This window comes from Anolis sagrei, chromosome 5 (assembly GCF_037176765.1).
Source record: "Anolis sagrei isolate rAnoSag1 chromosome 5, rAnoSag1.mat, whole genome shotgun sequence".
NCBI classification, from domain to species: Eukaryota; Metazoa; Chordata; class Lepidosauria; order Squamata; family Dactyloidae; genus Anolis; species Anolis sagrei.
The window spans coordinates 98,555,062-98,577,807 of NC_090025.1; the positions used below are offsets into that span (position 1 = coordinate 98,555,062).

At 38.0% G+C, this 22,746-nt stretch overlaps 1 protein-coding gene across 1 annotated transcript in view; it reads left to right on the forward strand.

The window, feature by feature from the left end:
* Positions 1-20,419, forward strand: part of LOC132776475 (1-acylglycerol-3-phosphate O-acyltransferase Pnpla3-like) — a 33,402-nt gene extending 12,983 nt beyond the window's left edge. The window contains exons 3-9 of the mRNA XM_060778164.2: positions 3,136-3,201; positions 5,660-5,869; positions 9,718-9,778; positions 12,758-12,976; positions 13,918-14,050; positions 16,211-16,327; positions 18,268-20,419. Coding sequence (XP_060634147.2) covers positions 3,136-3,201; positions 5,660-5,869; positions 9,718-9,778; positions 12,758-12,976; positions 13,918-14,050; positions 16,211-16,327; positions 18,268-18,553 — 1,092 coding nt within the window. The 3' untranslated portion in view covers positions 18,554-20,419. The remainder of the gene's footprint in view (positions 1-3,135; positions 3,202-5,659; positions 5,870-9,717; positions 9,779-12,757; positions 12,977-13,917; positions 14,051-16,210; positions 16,328-18,267) is intronic.
* The last annotated feature ends 2,327 nt before the right edge of the window (positions 20,420-22,746 follow it).

The following is a 22,746-nucleotide window of genomic DNA, read 5'->3' on the forward strand; positions in this document are numbered from 1 at the left end:
TGGCTCTAGTTCTTATTGAAGTTTATTAAAAAACCATGAAGACACTGTGTTATGAATGAATGAATGAATGAATGAAGCTTTATTTATATCCTGCCCCAATTCTCAAAGGGACTTGGAGCAGATTACAACAAAACAATAACATAAGTAGTAATAATAAACTTTATTTATAGACCCCCCCCCCCCTATCTCCCCAAAGGGACTAAGGGCAGTTTTTAACAAATATGGCAAACATTCAGTGCCCAAAGAAAAGCCATACAAACGGTTTGTACAAAGGCTCATTTGTGTGGCAAACAGTTGGTGCTTCATTTGTTAAGAGTTGGGATAAGTAAGAGGTATGGATGGTCTGCGTGAAAGGGGGTGGCAGATTTATGATTGAGAGTTGGTCAGGTTGAAGAATAAATTAGTAGTATATGAGCTAATGTTGTAACTAATGTAGTAATAAAACACATAACAAGTCAAACAATTTAAATTATCAGAAATAAAACTAGTAATAGTAAATAAGATAGAATATAACTCAAGAATGTTGCAGTTTTAACATTGCTTAGAATAATGTCCAGATTACTGATCCAGTGGCTGAATATTACTCTTAAATTTAGTTTTTACACGTGTGTTTTGTAAAATTGTGTAAATTGGTTTAATTAATTTATTTATTTCATATCCTTCTATCCCGCCCTCCCCACAAAGGGGACTCAGGATGGCCTCACATAGGCATCAACGATGCTTGCAATGTATACATCATAAAAATACAATTAAAGTAGTAAGACAGTAAAAACATCTTAAAAACATCATACAAATCAGCCAATAAATTTGTTATCAGTGACTTTCTGTAACAGAGCTGTGTATAAAAAAAAGCTTTGTTGTGGTCACAGCTTTTTGGCACATACACAAATACAATTACTACCAAATTCTGTACCAAATATATAAAGCAAAGTTTTTACATGTTTGCTCAGAAACAGACCCCATTGCAAGAGCATGCAATAAGCAAGAGCTAATTTGTGTGAATTTGATTTTTGTGGAAATGCAGGAAGATAAGATTTCACATATTTTTTAAATACTCTTCTCTTTAAATACCTTTACATTTTGCAGTTACTTAAAGTCCATTCAATTGAAAGTTTAGATTACTGTATCTTCCTATTATTAACATAAAGAAAACAACACATTTCATTAGCTAGGTCTAAACAAAGAACTCTCCTTGTCAGTATACATAAATTGGATGGGTGTAGCAAAAGTCCCCCCACCCCATCCCCCAGTCTCTGTCAAATACAGGCAGTCCCCACGTTACAAACATTTGACTTATATCCAACCCTTAATTATAAACGTTAGGGGTTGGGAGTGTCTCTAGGTGATCTGGGAGACTGTGCACCAGTCAACAGCATGCCTCGGGCCTTTTGCAATATTTGAAACGATTTAAGCATTAACAATACACAGGTAGAAATAAATAGTATGTTAAGACAAGCATCTTTCTCATTTGCATTTGAAGTAGAACTCCTTTCAAATTTTATTGTTTTACTTTTGTTTAGTTTGGTGTGGGGTTAGATCCACTGTGTGGGCTTTTTTTTGTCTGTGTCCTTAGAAAGTTTTTATCTCACTTTCTGTCCCTGAGACAGTGAGGAGAGGAAATCTATCAATTGAAAGGGAAATTCCCCCTATAAGATATATCACTGGAAAGGGGTGTCTTATCACCTATAGCTTTATCACCTATCCTTGTTTCCACAATGACCCAAATTTTTCAAAATCCCATTGTTATAAGGTAAGAAAGTGAGGTGAATCTTTTGAATAGGGACACAGACAGCAAAACAAGGGTGTTAACTCCTCCCTATGCTATCCAAACCCTTAAAAATGGCAGAAGTTACATTTAAAAATGTACCTTTTCTGGCTTACTTAAAAGTTCAACTTAACCTATTTTGTATGTGGAGATAGCACTGGACTACATGGCGGCCTCACTGTTTGCAACTTTCTTACCTAGCATACTATTAAGCTTGACGTCCTTTACAGTATGGAAAGCCTGTTTCCTTTTGAAAGTATGCACAATGGTAGGTAGGGAAATACTTGCTCTCCCTTCAGTTCACTTCATATATTAAAAGCACATAGGGAGGGTCCTGTGCAGACCAGGGTGTTCTTCTGATGGCAGTACAGGTCTTCTCAGTAAGAATATTAGCAATGGCAGAGAAATGATGCTACTGAATAGTTGGTTTACCTACGGTCAACATGTTTCTGCAGTGTGTGACCTAAGGGGCTCTGCTTTTGAATAAATTCATTTTATAGAGGGGTAGTGATGAGATACGGGAGGTTGGCTGGTTCCAGTAGAATTTGTAATGTGCAGGAGCTCTGGGTAGGCAATGTGGGTTCTTTTTTATTTTTTTGTACATGCATTTCTACCTTTTCTCTTAGGACAGAGTGCAGAGCTGTTTTCATCCTGTGGATAAAAATCCAGCATGCAATTATAAAGCCATATCTTCGTTCTATGAATGAAGCCAAAGCCAGGAGGGATGGATGCCAAAAGTGACAATGGGTGTCAGCGCTATATACTCTTGTTCTAACCATACAAAGGCACATCCATATTCATACAAATATGAGGAGATTGTAGAGAAAGACAATTGAAATCGCACCCCCCTTCACCCTCTGCTCCCATGCTACCTAGCTCATTGGCATGGAACAACTTAGTAGAACGGAGCCATGGAGAAGATGAGAGGGATCAGTTCCAAGCATAAAGTCAGAAATCACTCTTTTTAGAATCCCTGCAGGTGATTTTATAGTTGTATTCCTCTGAAGAAGACTAGATTAGAAAGAAATTCATTTGATTGAATAGAAAGATTTTTCAATATCCTGACACTTTGTCTCTTTTCTACATCCCTGGTGTTACTGAAAAGCTAGCTACCCTGATTGAACATAACGTTTCTCCAATTGACAAATCGGGTTAGAAAGAGTTCCTCCAAAATACAGATTTTGAAAATGATCTGTTTGTTCCCTTAGATCAGTGGAAGACCACATCGTTCCCATTAAATATGGAGTTTCTGGATATTCAAATATTTTTTCACGTGCACCTTCATTTAGTGCATCCAACACCAGCATTCAGTTTAGCTTAGTTTAAACTACCAGAAATGAGTTGTAAAACTGACTATTCTTTTTCCACAGGCTTTGCTTTGTAGTTCATTTGTGCCAATATATTGCGGCCTCATTCCACCTTCATTTAGAGGAGTGGTAAGTACTTGTTTATTTTTATCTACATATGCCTGTTTCTCAGAAACTTTTTGTTATGGTAAATGCTTAATACTTCTTAATAAAACTACTTTAAACTAGGTTAGTGTGAGTTTTCCGGGCTGTATGGCCATGTTCCAGAAGTATTCTCTTCTAACGTTTCACCCACATTTATGGCAGGCATCCTCAGAGTTTGTGAGGTCTGTTAGAATGTAGGTAAGTGAGGTTTATATATCTGTGGAATGTCCGGGTTGGAAGAAAGAACTCTCGCCTGCTTGAGGCAAGTGTGAATGTTGCAAATGGCCACCTTGCTTAGGATTTAATGGCCTTGCAGCCTCAAAGCCTGGCTGGTTGCTGCCTGGGGGAGTCCTTTGTTGGGAGGTGTTAACTGTCCCTGATTGTTTCTTGTCTGGAATTCCCCTGCTTTTTGACTGTTGCTCTTTATTTACTGTTCTGATTTTCGAGTTTATAAATACTGGTAACCAGATTTTGTTCATTTTCATGATTCCCTCCTTTCTGTTGAAATTATCTACATGCTTGTGGATTTAATAATAATAATAATAATAATAATAATAATAATCTTTATTTATACCCTGCCACCATCTCCCCAATGGGGACTCGGAGTGGCTTACATGGGGCCAAGCCCGGACAACATGTTACAGCAAAATAAAACCAGAACATAAACAACAAGCAACATCATCAAAATTACATAGAAAAAAAGTATAAAGTTAGTTAACAATAGCAGCACGTGTACCGAGTAAAAATGTGAAGACTAAGGAAATAGAATGCATATGTGTTCAGTGTACATATGAAGAATCTCAATATGTATTTTATGTTGAGTGTGGGACAAAAGAATATGTCTACTGCTGCTGGATCATGATCATATTAGAATTCTGTGAACCATCTTTGAAAGTGTGTTATACATACATACATGTGTATACTGCATTCATATGTTTAATTACTAGAAAGTATGTGTAGGATCCAGATGAGGAGGCAATCTTAAAGATGAAATGGTAATTAATTATTATCCTCTTAAGAGTGTTAAGGCCCTTTCTTAAGTAGTGTATTTCAAGGCCATACTTAGAACTTCAACAATCCTATTAAAGGCTGCCTGCAATTCGAGTGAAAGAAAGTATGCCAATGTTGATCTTTGCTAGTGTGATTTGTCCTTCTTACTTTAGTAAAAGGAACGAAAACATAATGCAAAGAATTCATGTATACCTGCTAGAAGATAAAAACAAATCCTATTCTTTTTTATGGAGATTTTATTTGCTTGTTCTTTCCTTTAAAAACTCACCCACAAATAATAGACAATGATTTGGTGAAATTTGCAATAAACTGATTTAAACACATTGCTACTTTTTCAAAGTGGAAATCCTATACAAGATGTTCAATAGTATATTACACTAAATCTGTGGTTTGGATAGAGTCAGGTTAATCTGATTGCCTGGTCCTTATGGCTGGACAATTATGTCATCTAAAAGGATTTACTTCAACTACAAACGTGATATGCCTGATGTTCTACACATTTTCTGAATTGGCTTTCCACTTAGTGATGTCACTTATTTAACTGCAATGTGCATAAGTGGGGAAAAAAGAGGAGGAGGAGGAGGTTGTGATTATTACAAAAAAGACCTGTAAAATGGAAAAATAGAACCCCACTTGCATTGTGGGATGCAAAGTATCCCACAATGCAGTGGAAGAAAAATGTAAGTCTAATGAAAGATCAAAGAGACTTATAATATTTTCTAGAAGTAAAGTTTATATTTTTGCTGACCATAGACATTTTGTTTCCTCAAATGGACATACTGTGTAATCCAAAAAGAGATAATATACGATTGCTTTTCATGATGCAAAAGCTACTGGGCAAGCATATTAACTGAGAACTGCATCCTTATATATTCTGAATGACACTGAACGCCATCTTGAGATATATCTTTTGTACTATACCTGTCTCTACTCCAAGTAACTTTGTAAATGGGTCAGCTTTGGTCATGTAGAATAAGATTACTGAGCCGTAATGGACATAGCCGAAGATTAAAGATCATGAAACATTAGACCAAGAGTGGGAATCTTGTAGTCCTGCAGGTGATGGATTACAACTTCCAGCATTCCTTATCATTAGCTACGTTGGCAAAGCTGATGGGAATTGCATAACAACAATCTGGAAGGCTGCTAATATCCATGTCTGCCCAAAATAGTGAAAATATATAAGTCACAAACAGATGGGGTCTGTGACAGGTACTCAACAGCCTCCTGCACATTGTAATCCTAAAACCAAAATCTATTTGTGGTTATACAGTGTCACCTAAGTACTATGCCTATCAAAGTAACACAAGGCCATACATCTTTTCTCTCTCAGTCCTTCCTGGCATCTGTAACATAATCAAGTAAACCAGCTAATTTTTACTTATGGAAATAAGTCTTCTTGTTTTTCTCTCCCCTTCTCCCAACTTTAAAGCGCTATGTGGATGGTGGAATAAGTGACAACTTACCTCAGTACAACTCAAAGAATACCATCACAATTTCGCCTTTCTCTGGAGAGTGTGATATTTGTCCCAAGGGGAACTCTGCAAACTTCCATGAAATGAATTTAACCAACACCAGCATTCAATTTAGCTTAGGGAACATCTATCGTTTAACTCAAGCACTTTTCCCCCCAGAACCCAAGGTAATGTATATTCTCTGTTTTCTGCAAAATGAATTCTCTCATTAGAGGTCTTAACATATATACTTCTGTGTTCCCGTGTGATAGCTATATAAATACAAAACTGTCTCAGGAAGAGCATACGCAAATTTGAGACCCTCTGTGGTAAATTCATCTGTAATAAATTCACTGAAAGCAACTCCTTTTAATAGTAAACAATGTAAATAGCCTTCTGAATCTTTGATCCCCCAGATCTGTTAGTATGATCTATCAAAACTTATGATGGAAGTTGTAAGCTTAAGAATATTAGAAAGGCCAAATATAAAAAGCGGTACCCTTGTATTTTAGGGGTCAGTTGATTAGAGCAGTTTTGATTCAATTCATATGCCAGAAAGGTATAGTGTATAAATACTGTTCAGTGTAATTACATGAAATCATTATGATTTCCCAAGATTAGCTCTTTGTGTACTTGGGATTTCTTCAGTGTCCTTTTTTTGGTTTTATCATATTGCAAAATGAATTCATTTCAGTTCTCCAATGCATTTTATTCTTATGTGAATTATTTTAATTATATCTACTATTTTTCATGGGTGGATAGATCAGAGTTGAAATTTAGGAAGATACTTCATAACCGTCTCATGCCAATTTGCAGGCTACCTTAAGTGACTCATCATCTATCTGCATCCATATTATTATTATTATTATTATTATCATCATCCTGCATTCCTTTCTTAAAAGAGACTCAAAGTGGCAAGGTAGAATTATTTTATTTGAATATCCATTTAAAGTTTATCTTGCTTTGAATTTTGGGAGCAGGTTAAAGTCTTGAATAGCAATAAGGTGCAGCATTTGCATGTACACACGTACAGAGAGAGTGATAATCTGATTAAAATACAACCCTATACAGGTATAATCCTTGACCTGAAAAACTACTTAAGAGCTATTAGACACATTTTGATTTCCACGTGAATCCTGGCAACAGCAGCCTTCCTATGTTATGGCATCCATGTACTTAGGCTAACAATGTCTACACATACCTTCTCCATTGATTGACATCACCATATTGAATGCCTTGTGTTCCCTATGGATGTAAGTTTGCAGGACAGAAGGACTTTAAATGTGGTGGTGTTAATCCATATGTTGTTGTTATATGTCTCTTAAGTTGTTTTTGTTTTTAAAAGCCCTAAAAGGAACCTATCACTGTAATTTCTGGGCAATATTTGTTCAGAGGAGCATGACTTGCTTGAGAACATCCAGTGGTTTTCCATGGTCAAATGGGGATTCAAATCCTAGTCTCTCAGGCCCCTTCCACACAGCTGTATAAAATCCACATTGAACTGGATTATATGGCAGTGTGGATTCAGATAATCCAGTTCAAAGCAGATATTGTGGATTATCTGCCTTGATATTCTGGGTTATATGACTGTGGAAGTGTCCTAGTCCAACACTCAAAATCACCACACAATACTGGCTCACCCCCACCCCACGTATATATATCTGATCCATATACACATATCTGATCCATATATTGAAGGATTAAAGATCTTTGCAACCGGTGGGAATGATGAATTGGAGGGTGGCCGTTATGAGAGTATATACTTAGCGTATCGGTCATTCTTGGTATATTTTTCAGTTTTTCCAAAGGAGTTGTAGTGAATTTTCAGTGAAATAGATTCAACTTGTGAGGAAATGTTGACATATATCTTTTTTCAACTGCTGTCCTGGACTCAGAACTTGGAAACTTATTTTTCGAGTAATTTATTCCTGCTACACATTATAATATTTGGAAGGAATTTTTTGGCTGTTTTTCAGTTCACTGTTTTTACATTGTTGGTTATGTGCTTGTTACTTTTTTACTATCTTCTATTGTTTTTGAAAGAAAAATCTTGAAAATAAATGAAAATGGCATAAAATTTAACCCCCCCCCCCAAAAAAAAGAAATCACATTGAAATTCCCTCAAAATGACCTTTCTGAAAGCAACCAGAAACTGTTACTCATTATGACAATAAAGGAAGAGGCCTGAGGCTGTTAGGAATTGTGGGAGTTGAAGTCCAAAACATCTGGAGGGCCCAAGTTTGCCCATGCCTGATATACACTAACTATATCACGCAGTTCCATTATATGGCAGCATAGATCCAACTGTTGCTTATTTTGCTTCCATCAAAAACAGCTAGATTTAGGCAGTATGTTTTTTGTAACTTCTTCGAAATTCTGATGTGAGTTGACACAGAAATAAATTCAAGGCTGGTCTTGCAAGATCTTGTTTTATACTCTGGCAACAACAAGATATCCAGACAGGGTTGGTAGAAGTCTGGGATGACACCATGCAAGGGTTATGGATACTCATTAAATTACTCTTTCAATTATGCCTGAATCTTCATTGCCATAACATGCAGTTTGAAACTGCATAATATAGTCAGTGTGTAAACCTATATAATGGAGTTTGAACTGCATTGAACAGCATTATATGGGTCTACACCAGGCATGGGCAAACTTGGGCCCTTCAGGTGTTTTGGATTCCCACAATTCCTAACAGCTTCAGGCCTCTTCCTTTTCCACCTCGGTCACTGGCTGAGGTGGAAAAGGAGGAGGCCTGAGGCTGTTAGGAATTGTGGGAGTTGAAGTCCAAAACACCTGGAGGGCCTAAGTTTGCCCATGCCTGGTCTACACTGACCATATCATGCAGTTCCAAACTCCATTATATTTCACATAGATCCAACTATTGCCTATTTTGCTTCCATCAAAAATAGCTAGATGTAGGCAGTATGTTTTTTGTAACTTCATACTTCCAAACTCTGATGTGAGTTGACACAGAAATAAATTCAAGGCTGGTATTGCAAGATTTTGTGTTATACTCTGACAACACTAGCATATCCAGACAGGGTTGGTAGAAGTCCAGGATGACACCATTCAAGGGTTATAGATATTGTATGTCAGAAGCACTATGTGAGTCTTGACTGGTACAGAACATAAAAATGTGTTGCAGAAAATTTAGCGCAGTGTCATGCCTGTAGCTACAAAAAGCTTTAAATGGGCTAATCCTCTGTAGTAGAAGAGGTATTTTCCCAAATTGGTGCATATAAAAGAATCAGTAGCTTTGAATGTCAAAAACAGCAGACAGAATTGTATCTGATAAATTTTGGGAAGTTCTGCAGACTTTGGAGTCCTTCTATCTCTCTTTTTTAGTCCCTAGCATGGCTACAGTTATGTAGTGTGTTTCAGCCTGATATATATAGTTGGATATTTGGTATCACATTGGATGCACCAAATGAAGATACATGTTAAATAGGATTCTGATATCTAGAAACTGCATATTTATGTACATCTTTCTTTAAAATGTCTCAATTGTGTAGTTTCTAAATGTTCTGTTTTCTTTTTAGGTTTGTGTAGGATTCTGAAACTAGCAATACTAGGTGGCCTGGTGGTTTTTGCTGTATCACTGGTTATCCTTTTGGAGAACCAAATTTTGGACTAACCTTGCGGGGAACGACTCCTTGGGAGAATTGCATATTTAATTGACTGGTGTTTGAGAAAATGGTCAACAGTGAGAACAGTCCGCCATGCATGCATTATTGTGATTTTTCTTCACCGTATTGCATCATATTCAACATCTACTTTACGAAATCAAAAGTGAAGTCAATTAACATATGTGTTAGTGTATACTTACAAAAGAATGGTAGTAGTCAAGAATGCCTTGTATATTTAACATTTTTGTAAATGTGGAAAGATAGATTCATCTGATGTCGTGCAATATGTTATCATTCACATTCACAACTATGTCATCTATAAAAAATGTTTATATTAATATCTTTACTCCAGCACTTTAAATCTTTTTCTTCAGTTTACAAATATTGTGTAACCTTCTTTTCAGGTACTTGGAGAAATTTGTGAGCAAGGATATTCAGATGCTCTTAGGTACCTGAGAGAAAATGGTATGTCACTGTATGTTATTTCATTTCTATAACAGTTAGGGAACAGAGGCAAGCATATTTGGTAATTTAGTCAGGCCTCCACATTCACTGGGATTGGGGGTACAGGACTCCTGCAAATGTGAAAAATCTCTGCTATTTTTCCCCTGAACATTGCTAGAATATCTAGCTTTTCCCATCTGACTCTTATGATCAATTTTCACCAGAAGTATACCATTAAATTGCACCTGAGGCGTGTTCTTTTTAGGAATCTCTAGGTTCTGTGCTATTACTGTGATCTACTTCCAGCTGAAGCTGACCATGAAGTCACATTGCAAGACCTTTAGTGATCATTGTAATCAAATAAGTGAATAATCAAATCCACAAAAATCAAATCTGCAAATGTATTGAGATCTGCAGTTGCAAAATACATTGACACTCAAGTCTTGTATTACAGCCAGATGGGATTACTGTAACACATCTAAAACAAATGTTTTAAAAAATTAAATATTCAGTTAATTTGTTTGTTGATTCTAGAATTTACTGAAATATGTTATATGATATCATTTCCCTTGGCTCTCATACTGTTTTTGAATCCGTTTTAAAATGCTGGCTTTGACCTACACTTCCTGTGATATGGGCATTAGAGGATAATCTATTCCCATATTGCAACATTTCTCAACCTGGGGGTCGCAAGGGGGTTTCAGGAGGTTACGAAAAACCATCAGAAAACATATATTTCTGATGACCTTAGGAATTCCTTTGGCAGAGAAGTCTGAAGATCTCTCTGCCTGTCCTTCTCCCACCAAAAGCCCTCCTCCTCAGTGATTGGCTGGCCTCTCAGCCCAAGTGGGGAGGGGAGAGCAGGCATGCTTGGTGCATGGCAGCGTAGTGCGCATGTGTGGGCAAGGGAGAGCCTGCGATGCTGGAAGAAGGTTCACACCATTGAGTCCCTTCAAGGCATGGAGTTCTGTGTGGGAAATTTGGCCCAATTCTATTGTTGGTGGTGTTCAGAGTGTTCTTTGATTGTAGGTGAACTATAAATCCCAGCAATTGCAACTCCCAGATGTCAAGGTCTATTTTCCCCAAACTTAACCAGTGTTCACATTTGGGGATATTGAGTGGTTCAGATCTATCATTCTTTGAGTACACATTGCTCTCTGGATGCAGGTGAACCACAACTCCCAAAAACACAAGGTCAATGCCCACCAAACCCTCCCAGTTTCTGTTGGTCATGGGAGCTCTGTGTGCCAAGTTTGGTTCAATTCCATTTTTGGTGGAGTTCCGAATGCTCTTTGATTGTAGGTGAACTATCAATCCCAGCAACTACAATTCCCAAATGACAAAATCAATCCCCCCAACCCCACCAGTATTCAAATTTGGGCATATCGGGTCTTTGTGCCAAATTTGGTCCAGTGAATGAAAATACATCCTGCATATCAGATATTTACATGACAATTCATAACAGTAGCAAAATTACAGTTATGAAGTAGCAACGAAAATAATGTTATGATTGAGGATCATCACAACATTAGTAACTGTATTAAACAGTCATGGCATTGGGAAGGTTGAGAAACACTACCATATTGTCATCCCCATGAATGAAGTCAAGGAAGGAAGCCCTGTGCCCCTCTCCACGAAAATGATTTTGGATTTTTAACTTGTTAGCCCTGTTAGCATGGTTTGTAGACCAGAAGCAATAGGAACCCAGCATTGCCTGCATAGAATCTGAGAAAGTAGAATTGCTTCTTCAGTTTTAATTGCATATCGGATGATAATGCTAAGCTTACCAGGAGCTACTACCCTGTTTGCTCTTAGTGACAGGTTTTGTCCATATATATGTGTGTGTGTCTCTGTGTGTGTATGAGTAGCATGTTTTTTTTCAAGGACATGAAAACTGAGCATAAAATTACTAAAGCAGTAGGCTAGCTGGCGTGTTACATTAAAAATAACAGAGTATACTGCTGATTGCACAGAATATCCTTTTTTTAGGGCCATACACTTCCAAAAAGCTGCATGCTGTTATGCTTTGTTGCATATTATCAATTTTGTCTTCAAATTTTCAGGCAGGCAAGAGCTCCAGGGCCTTCTTTGATTGCTGGCAGACGTGCGTGCCCCTATAGCTCTCCTCATCATGCGTGTGGGTGGGTGAAAGCTCACCTGCCTGCACAACTTTTTGACAGACATATGAGGCATCTCTCAGCTGGTGGCAGCTAAAGGAAGCCTCCTCACTCTCATGCCTTCACCCACCCATGCACCTGCTTCTCAGAGTTATGAGGACTGTTCCAAGGGACAGGGAATGCAACTATTACATTATGTAACACAATCTTTGTTCCTGGGTTATAAGTGTCATTGCCTAATGGGCTATATTATAAAAACATGGAATAGGTTTATTAAACTGTAAAAACTTTGTTTTTGTGGTCTGAAAATGGCTTATTTACATTAAGGAAAATTACAAACAAAGTGCCTAGACAGAAAGAAAATAATAGTATTACCCTCAGCCACAAAAACAAAGTTTCTGGAGTATAACAGCTACTTTCAAGTAAGTACTGCACAGTTAAACAGGAAATAACACTTTCAAACCAGGAGCAGAACAATTTTCCAATTTTGTTACATAGTGTTATATGAAGAATTTTAAAAGATCATAACTAGGATGTGATTGTGACTGTTATGTTATCAAAGTTCTTCTCTAACTATATAGTCTGTATTCCTATGGACCAGTTAAAATTGCTGAGGCTAACACAACTCCATTCTTACTATAACAGTAGTAGTATAAGACCTCCACTTTACCAGTGATTAGCGACTAGTTTTAATACATTTAGAAAATTCTAGATGGCAGTGCTGCATCCTCAATGCTAGTTCGTTCCGGAACATATGAACCTCTTATTTCAAAATTTGAAAGTTTATATCTTTGACTGGAAAGTTGGACTGTCACAAATGTTTAAGTTCTCTTGGTGCTGCATTAAGGACACTTAACATTCTATCATTCTTTCATCCCTTCAGATATACTGCAGGATTCAGTCTTTGTTGACTTGTCTTTAACAAGGCAAGGCCATTGGGAATATGTACAGATACCAAATTACACGGATAAACCTCCCATTGAACTGTATCAAGGGAAAAAAGAAATGGAAAATGAAGACATGCTTATGGAGCAGCTAAAATTATCACCTTGGCCACTGGATAAAACCATTTATGAGAAACTACCTCCAAGACTTCGCAAAGGTAAAAGAGCTTGATGATAGCTACAAAAGACAATTGCCACAATCCAGCCAAAATTCTGTTGTTGTAAGTTCCAGCTCAGTGAGGGAATTCAGTACAGAGTGAGCATGGTGTAGTGATTTGAATATTGGGCTAAACTGCAGGGCACAAGACTTGAAACCCTGCTCAGACATTAAAACTCACTGGGTGGCCTTGAGGAAACCATAAACTCTTAGCCTTAGAGAAATGTCAGAAATGCCTTGAAGACCCATTAAAGGTCAGACTATTATTATTGACAAGCTGGAATGTGTCCAGAGGAGGGCGACTAAAATGATCAAGGGTCTGGAGAACAAGTCCTATGAGGAGCGGCTTAAAGAGCAGAGCATGAAGAAGAGAAGGCTGAGAGGAGACATAGCCATGTATAAATATGTAAGGGGAAGTCATAGGGAAGAGGGAGCAAGCTTGTTTTCTGCTGCCCTGGAGACTAGGATGTGGAACAATGGCTTCAAACTACAAGAAAAGACATTAGGAAGACCTTCCTGACTGCGAGAGCTATTCAGCAGTGGAACTCTCTGCCTCGGAGTGTGGTGGAGGCTCCTTCTTTGGAGGCTTTTAAGCAGAGGCTGGATGGCCATCTGTTGGGTGTGCTTTGAATGCAAATTTCCTGCTTCTTGGCAGGGGGTTGGACTGGATGGTCCATGGGGTCTCTTCTACAACAGAGCTGGTTGTCGTATCTGTTTCAGTGGGAGTCAACTAAATCTGTTTCCAATTAAAATAATAGAACTGGGGATGACTTGGAACTTTTGTATACAGAGATGTTAGAAGTCAGCAGTATTCATTGATTTCTAGAATTAGAAGCCCTTTTATGGACAATTAATGATGAAAAAAGTGCTTGTTCATTTTTCTAGAATCTAGAAGCCATTATTTTATGTTCATTTTGAGATTAATGATTGTATAAATGACAGCTTTGCAGGAAGCTTGTAAAGAAAAATGTGGACTCTACGCCCAGCTTTCTAAATTTCTACCAATGCGACTGATGTCCTATATGATGCTGCCATATACCCTACCAGTTGAGTCAGCATATTTTGTAGCTTTGAGGTGAGTGTGATGAGATTCATTGGAAATCTTTTTTTATATAGTTCAAGAATTGGGAACCCCTGGGTCCTATTTGCATTATCTCTCTTCAGAGATAACATGTAAGAGGTTTTCAAAGCTTAGAAACCTGCTGTGTGGAACTAAATCCTGAGTTCAGGAAGTACGTTGCATGAAATTCACGTGTCTTACAGCCTGGGCACTGTTGTACTAAAGCTAATGCTTGAATAGATACGCATAAAGTTAATCTGTTCTTGGCACATTTGGAAGCTTTTACATGGAGGCTTATTCTTGAAGCATATCAATAGAACCGAGTTATGCTTCATGTGTTTGGTAGTAAATAATCCAGATTCCATCTGGCCTTGTCCTCTTTGCTGTGTCTCCTCCAGGCTTTTAGCCTTTGCAGTGAGCGCCCAAGATCCTTCCCAAATTCAAATATAGCCCCTAGGTTGAACAATATTCCTTATGCACGTTTCCTAGGTACTTAAATCTGTTCACATGATTCAATATCTCATTGAATAGTTCTTAGAAACATTCCTAATTTGCAGACCACCTTTGCTTTTCTTAGAAAATTTTCTTAGAAAATTTTTCTTAGAAAATTGAAAATACATTGCAAGATGTGCCAGTGATATCTCTTTATTACAAATATAATGGGAAGTGCAAGTGGAATGAATTTCTTTTCTTTTTTTTGTAAATTATTTTATTCAAACATACAAAAAAAGAAAAAAAAACTTATAAAATACAAGAACACAAAATTAAATTAAAGCTATTATAAAAATATTTTATTATATACAAAAGTAACCATTACGCCTTTATCTACAACATACAGCCTATACACATTCTAAATAAACACCTCCTAATCTGGGTTGTTGTAGGTTTTTTCGGGCTGTATGGCCTAGAGGCATTCTCTCCTGACTTTTCGCCTGCATCTATGGCAAGCATCCGCAGAGGTAGTGAGGTCTGTTGGAACTAGGGAAAAGGGTTTATATATCGGTGGCATGACCAGGGTGAGACAAAGGACTCTTGTCTGCTGGAGCTAGGTGTGTATGTTTCAACTGACCACCTTGATTAGCATACAATGGGCTGACTGTGCCTGGAGCAGACTTTTGATTGAGGTTCTGGGTTTGAGCCTGCCACTTTTGGACTCTCGCTTGCTGAGGTGTTCCAGCGAGTGTCTCTGTAGATCTTAGAAAACTATTTCTTGATTTAAGTCGTTGATGTGCTGACTGATACCCAAACAAGGGATGAGCTGGAGATGTCACTGCCTTGGTCCTTTCACTATTGACTGCTACTTCCCGGCGGATGTGAAGTGGTGCAATACTGGCTAGACAGTGTAATTTTCCAGTGGTGTAGGGCGCAGACAGCCCGTGATAATGCGGCATGTCTCATTAAGAGCCACATCCACTGTTTTAGTGTGGTGAGATGTGTTCGACACTGGGCATGCATACTCAGTAGCAGAGTAGCATAGTGCAAGGGCAGATGTCTTCATTGTGTCTGGTTGTGATCTCCAGGTTGTGCCAGTCAGCTTTCATATGATATTGTTTCTAGCGCCCACTTTTTGCTTGATGTTCACGCAGTGCTTCTTGTAGGTCAGAGCATGGTCCAGAGTGACTCCCAGATATTTGGGTGTGCTGCAATGCTCCAGTGGGATTCCTTCCCAGGTAATCTGTCGGGCTGGTGTCCACCCATGGAAGTGGCTTAGGGAAGCTTTTTGTGGCCACCATGCAGCTTGGAACCAATATTTTTATGCCAAGCTGCATTTTGTGCCTGTGTGTAGAAGGGATCCATATTTTGACATAAAATATGTACTTATCCATACTCCCCTTCACCATCTTCTCTTTGTGGCTAAAAAAAACCCCTGTTAGCTGGAGCAATGATAAGAAGGAAAAGTGAGCTGCACAGGCATAAAACGATTTTGTAAAAAGGAGCTTATTTTTCAACAGCTTTGTTCACTTGAGGTATCTTTGGTTTTATTTTTCCCAAAAAACTATTTTTGTAGAAAGAGAATGATAGTAAAGTAAACACATTACACGACCAGAAATAATGCTGGAAAGGACTGAAATGAAACATAATGTAGTCAAGAAGCAACTTTAGAAGAATAGTTTGTTTCCTCTTTTGATTTCAAATGGCTTTTCTCACAAATCTGAAACATTATTATCTCTACAGATTAGTTGACTGGTTTCCTGATATTCCTGATGATGTGCGATGGATGCAAGAGCAACTCAGTCAAATTATGGGTACTGTGTATTCCAAAGCAAGGGAAAGACTACTAAGTATTCCCAGGTATATTTCATGTTGCTTATATGTGCTTTGTTGGGACAAATCATTTAACCTTTTCTACACATTGTAGCTTTTTTTCCTCACTTTAAACAGGTATCTGTTTTTTTTAAGATAGTCATATACATTATTTACATGCACTTTGGCCCTGTTATTGGGTATATAATGGTGAGATATAGTCTGGATATATAGCATTACAAAGCAATGCTTGTATATTTTGTCCTTTCATGTATTATTTCAGTTACTAATTTTTTAAGTGATGTCTGCAAGTGGATTTTTTGCTAACTACAAAACAAGATACATGTTTGTGTTTCTTGAGTATCACATCTAACCCTGTTTTTCTGCCTTGCCTATCATAGCTCAAATGAAAGTATCAGAGCAATGAGCTGCATTTTTCCTTTAAGGAAAACAAAAAAAAAATGAAAAATCGTTAGATGTAAGAATTTAAGAGGTTTTAGATGCATTTGTACACAACAGCAAAAAGTTTGTGGGATATGAAGTGTGATTTTAAATCCCTGGGACTCACTTGTGGATTGCAGTTCCCCCAAAATACAAAACTGCAAGTAGCCAGATACCTGCTTTTTGGTTTTATCAAAATCATTAGGGGAAAAGAGGGATGCGTGGCAGGACTGGATGGCCCTTGAAGTGTCTTCTAACTCTATGATTCTATGATCCCTCAACCCTTAAAAGTTCTTGTGGATTAAGGGATTTGAGTGGGATGGAGAGGTCCCACATTCACTACATCCAGTGGCCTCTTTTCGGAGGACACAGAAGTTTGAGGGACAGGGACAGGAAGCAGAAAAGTCGATTTACCTGTGCAAGTTTTTGTAGATTCAGTACAGTGATTTTTTAATATATACTAGCTGTCCCCTGCCACGCGTTGCTGTTGCCCAGTCTGTTGATCTGGAAAATAAAATAATGAGAAAGTGTTGGTTTCTAATATATATAATTTCTTTATGCTTGTGGGTAAACAGTATTTCTTGCTGTTTCTTTGTCAGTGTTGATGTGGAGAGTGTCTGGTTTGCCTACTCTGGAACATGTGACATATAGTTGTCCTTCTTTAGGGGTCCCTTTCAAATCTATGATACTATATCTCTCTGTGTGTGAATAATATCTATCTATCTATCTATCTATCTATCTATCTATATCTATGGCTCTTTGTCAGGAGGGCTTTGATTACGTTTTCTTGCCCTGGTGAAGGGAGTTGGACTGGATGGCCTTAAGTATTTTCTGTTGGTCATGGGGGTTCCGTGTGGCACGTTTGCCCCGATTCTGTCGTTTGTGGGGTTCAGAATGCTCTTTGATTGTAGGTGAACTGTGAAGTCCCAAATGTCAAGGTCTATTTTCCCCAAACTCTACCAGTGTTCATATTTGGGCGTATTGAGTGCTTCTGCCAAGTTTGGTCCAGATCCATCATTGTTTGAGTCCACAGTGCTCTCTAGACGTAAGTGAACTACAACTCCAAAACCCAAGGTCAATGCCCACCAAACCCTTCTAGTGTTTTTTGTTGGTCATGGGAGTCCTGTGTGCCAAGTTTGGTTGAATTCCATCGTTGATGGCGTTCAGAATGCTCTTTGATTGTAAGTGAACTATAAATCCCAGCAACTACAACTCCCAAATGACAAAATCATTATTTTTTGAGTGATGGTCACTCCTTGTGTAGTGAGACGTTTTGTTGCCAGATTTGGTGTGATTTTGTTCATTGGTTCTTTTGTTTATAAGGTACTCATTATGCACTGAGCATTTTTATATATATAGATGTTGCAGATCATTGAAACTCATTGGATTTTTTTTTTTTACTACATAGAGATAGATCTTTCGTGAACATTTTTCTGTTTAAAAATATATTTTCAGCCATTTCTTGGCACACATGGGGACTTTACCCCATCTTTATGTATAACCAAAAAATAATATTGCTGAAAAATTGTTATCTGTTTCCTTTGCAGTAAAGAAAGTGATATGGTGCTTCGAAAATGCCAGACTGAGCCAGTGAACACAAATCTTCTGTCATCCTCTTGCCCTCCTAAAATATCCCATTCTTCTTCACATCTTGAGGAGTGGCTCTGGGATCTTCCCTACTGTGAAGAATCAGCTAAGAAGGAACTTGCAGGTGGTTTAAATGAAGGATTTGCCTCTATTCATCCCTTTTTCATAAATCCTGAAGAAACTGGGGTGGAAGTAGATTTTGACTCTTCCTCTGAGAAGAGCTTCCAGACTGCTTCTGAAGACTAATTCACAAACCGCAGCATCAGATAAGCAAATTTCAGTGGAGGAGGCACATTTTCTCCTAGCATCTTGCCAAACAATCTCTTGGAAGACTTTGTTTACAATAGATGACTAATTGCCTTGGAGGAATCGTGTGTGGAAAGATCAATGTGCAGCTCTGGTCTAGATTCCTGATAACTGTTTTAGGATTAAAAAGATCCTAGTGCAATAGATCACTGTCTGCCCAAAACAAGATGTTTCAGCAGGGAAAAAATGAACCTTCTTCTGCTCATATTGGGACAAGCACTCTTAGGAAAAATATAGATTTTTATCATATTTAACTTTTAAAATAGATTTTCTTCTATTTGTCTTTATAATGCTGTTAGCACTTAAGAAAAACACTTTGTACTTAAGGGGATGTCGCATATGGGAACATTTTGGAAGTTTCTTGAATCCTTTCAATTGCCTTATGTCTAAATGTGTTGCATGGATACAAAGTATCATCTTGGTTACACTCCCTATTGCAAGGCATCCTTTTTCAGAATCATCATGTAGGAGCACTGTTTCTGTTGACAGAACATTTGTTTTTCTGTTGAAACAGCATGTAATTCCCAGAATAACTTTGGGAATTAACAGAAGCTAAAAGCTAACCCTGATTTCAGTGTGATGGATATGTGAAGGACTACTTTAAGGGCTATATTAATTCCCAGTAAACAAGAATAGATTATAAAATATCCTACTTGAGAAGCTAGTTTACAGCCTTTATCACTAACGGAAGCTAGTAAGGAAGAACATGACTGAAAATATCATCAGGACACATAATTAATACACAGATGCTACGTGACATGAAATTTTGGGAACTCAGAAGGCTTCATTTGCTCTTATTTGTTTCCAGATTTACAAGAACTACAGGAAATGTATAAAGCAAAACTCTGAAAAGAGAAATGCATGTGAAATCCATAAAATAATCACAGTAGTCATTCTGTCCTGTGTTACGTTACATTCAAATCATTTTTAGTCTGGTTGTATTGACAAAAATGTCAAAAGGTGCCAATAATTTATTAGTTAGGGCCTTAAGTTTCTTGTACTCATAGCTGTCAATAGGATAAAATGAAAAATATACTATTTTTCAATTTTGTTTTAATTTTGAACAGCGCATGTTGGGAATATAGCAAATCATTTCTCTCTGAAATAGTTGGTAGCAATACATGGTTATTCTTTACTTCACAAATTCAGTGCTTGAAGTGATAGGAACATTTATTTATGGTGCCAGATTTCAGTCCTGTTTTCAAAAATCAGATCATTGTTATAAATACTTGTGTCCCATTTCTCCCCCCCCCCCCCCCCAAATACTTGTAAGACTGTTTTAATGCTCTCTTATGATAATTGTATTAAATTATCTTCTTGTTAAAACTGTCAAAGCATCAACCAAATAGAATTTGCTTAGGGGATTGCTTGTTACCTGTGAGATTGCTTATAAACTGGCAAAACATTAATGCTCAGATGGAGCAGGAAGTATGGTATTTCAGATTATTTTAATTGTCAACTTTGAGTAAATTTAATTTTGTCCAAACATTTAGGCAGTCTTTTGGTTGTGACTTGCTAATGAAAACCAAAAGAAGTGCTGTGTTTCAGGAAGAAATGGAACTACTTTAAAAGGCTCCCCGTGCACTATAATAGTGCAGAATTTGATTTATTTATATAAATGTTGGTGCTTTTTGATCCAAGACCTATCTTTAACAGTTTGTTTTGTGAAAAGTGTTGTACTTAACTCTTTCTAAAATCTTGACTGTATTTCCAAAATGAATTAATAGAAGTATTGTTACAATTACTGATCTTTTTAAGGCAACAAAATAAAATATACTGTTTCCCATGTCTACTTATAACAGCAAACTGATCATAACATACTTTCTTTTAACAGTACCACCTCAGAGAACCCTCTCCTCTCTTTTTATAAATCTTATCAATGCCTCTTGAGCTGCTTCTGAGTTGTTTGCTGCTGTATTCTGTGTTGTTTGGGAAAAATTGTCCAGGCAGAATGAAGATAACTACTAATGGGGGGAGGTTGAAATGAGTGCAAAGTGTGTGTGTACACACATAAAAAGGATTAGTGCTGTCCCCGTAAAAACTATGCCCAGAGTCCAGGGTTCTTTCTTCGGCTTCTCAAAAACTATATATATTTATGATTCTGATATAAATTAATAGACTATGGAAAATAGCACTTTGCGGGGCTTTTAAAAATGAAATTTAGTCTCAGACCAGCATTCAAACCACTACTCCATGCTGGCTCTTGTTTTGTAATCTGGGGACAAATTGTTTTTAAAGACCAACATACTCTGTTCCAAACCTATTGGCTGCATCTACATTATAAAGTTAATGCCATGGCTCAATGCTGTGGAATCCCAGGAGATGCAGTTTGCTGAGGCACCAGTACTCTTTGCAAAAGTTCTTCCAAGACTACAGCTCCCATGATTCCATAGCACTGAGTTACCATAGCTCAGAATAGTGCATATGGCTCTATCTTCCCATTTTACATACATAGGTGTGCAAGTATATGGGAAAGTATTTGACTATTGCATTTTAAAAGCTCATTTCTTTCCCAAACTATAGCCTGACTTGATCCCAACTTCAGAGGCTTAAGTAATGAAGTTCTTAGTCCAAGCCCCAGTGACCTGACAAAAAACCCATGTTTAGCAGACAACGTTAAATGTCTTTGATTGTTTCTTGTTGGGATTAGACATATATATTTTTCTGTTGAAATCAATGGAACTTTACCTTTCTGATTGAGTAATATACTAAGGGTCCCCTAATACTTTAGCTTCATAAGACAGGCATACTGAAAGCCTCTCTACCAATTACCAATCATTGTTCCTCTTTGTGCAACATCTGCAAACTTCGAAAATCTCGACCACTTATAGATGTATGATCTTCTTGTGGATTGTCTTTGGGCTGCTTCCATAATTAATTTTACTGGGCTGGAAATATACGCCAAGCCGTTAGCTTCAAATTCTGGACATCCGGGTATAACACCTGGCCGTCCTTCTCTGTCAGCAAGTCTTCCCTCTGAGGAAGTGGTTTGAAAATCCTTTGGGACATTTCCATTACTAGGGAGAACCATGGTTGTCTGGGCCACCATGGGGTGACTAGGATCCCTTGAGCCTGGTCTTGGGCTAGTTTCGATACCACCCGATGTAAGAGGGGAAACGGAGGGAACGCATAAACCTTCCACTCTCCCCAGTCCTCCGATAGAGCTGACGCACGTAGCCAAGCATGCCTTCTTATTGAAGTAGCGTTACTGAAAATCTTCCCAGCAGTTTCAGCCATATGTTTGGCGAAGTCCTTTTGGTACTTTGCTAAAAGTAGAGCTTCTGAGTGGAATGCTCGTGGGAAACGTTGTTCGTTTTCTGGAATGAGGTCTATGTATGGGATCACTTTATTCCATAAATGAGTCTGATAGGCGCTCATATAAGTGGCATAATGAGCCATCCTAGTGAAGAGTCCAGCGGCCATGTGGGCCTTTTTACCCATAGCGTCCACCTTTCTTCCTTCTTTATCAGAAGGGGTAGGATTTAACTTCTTGCCCTTTTGACCATTCACTACCTCGGCTATAACCGTATTAGGGATAGGCGGTCTAGCTATCCAACTTGATGAGGGTAAATCAATCCTATAAAGGTTATCCACCTTCCTTGGGATTGCAGGGGTCAATGAAGGAGAACCTTCAGTTGCAATGTCACAAATGTTCCTGGCCGGCGCCTGAAGGCAGGCTTAAGATCCATCCCCTTGTAGATACAACAAACTTTTATCATGCGATAAGTTTATTGCACAATTTTATTGGCTTAGTTCAGTGTTTTATCTTTCCCTGCCACAAAAAAACGTGACTCACTCCCCATTTTCATATTTTTACATTTCAAAGGAAAGTATGCGTGTGGCATTTTCTGCAGGGGCATGCCAAGAAATAGTTCAATGCTTATCCGTGTGTATAGAGTTCTTTAAAAATGCACTATTTCGATGGCAGTGAACTGTCAACACAACCAAGAACTTCAGCCTCTTAGGCCCCATCTACATTGCCATATAATGCAGTTCACTGCTGTGTAGATTCAGTCTTTGAGCAAAGGGGCAATGCAGAAATAAGGCAGCGCCTCCTGCTGTTTCTGACTTAGGTCTGATATGAGGTGGAGTGATAGGTTTTAATATATGCTCACTTAGATGTGGCCCCCATT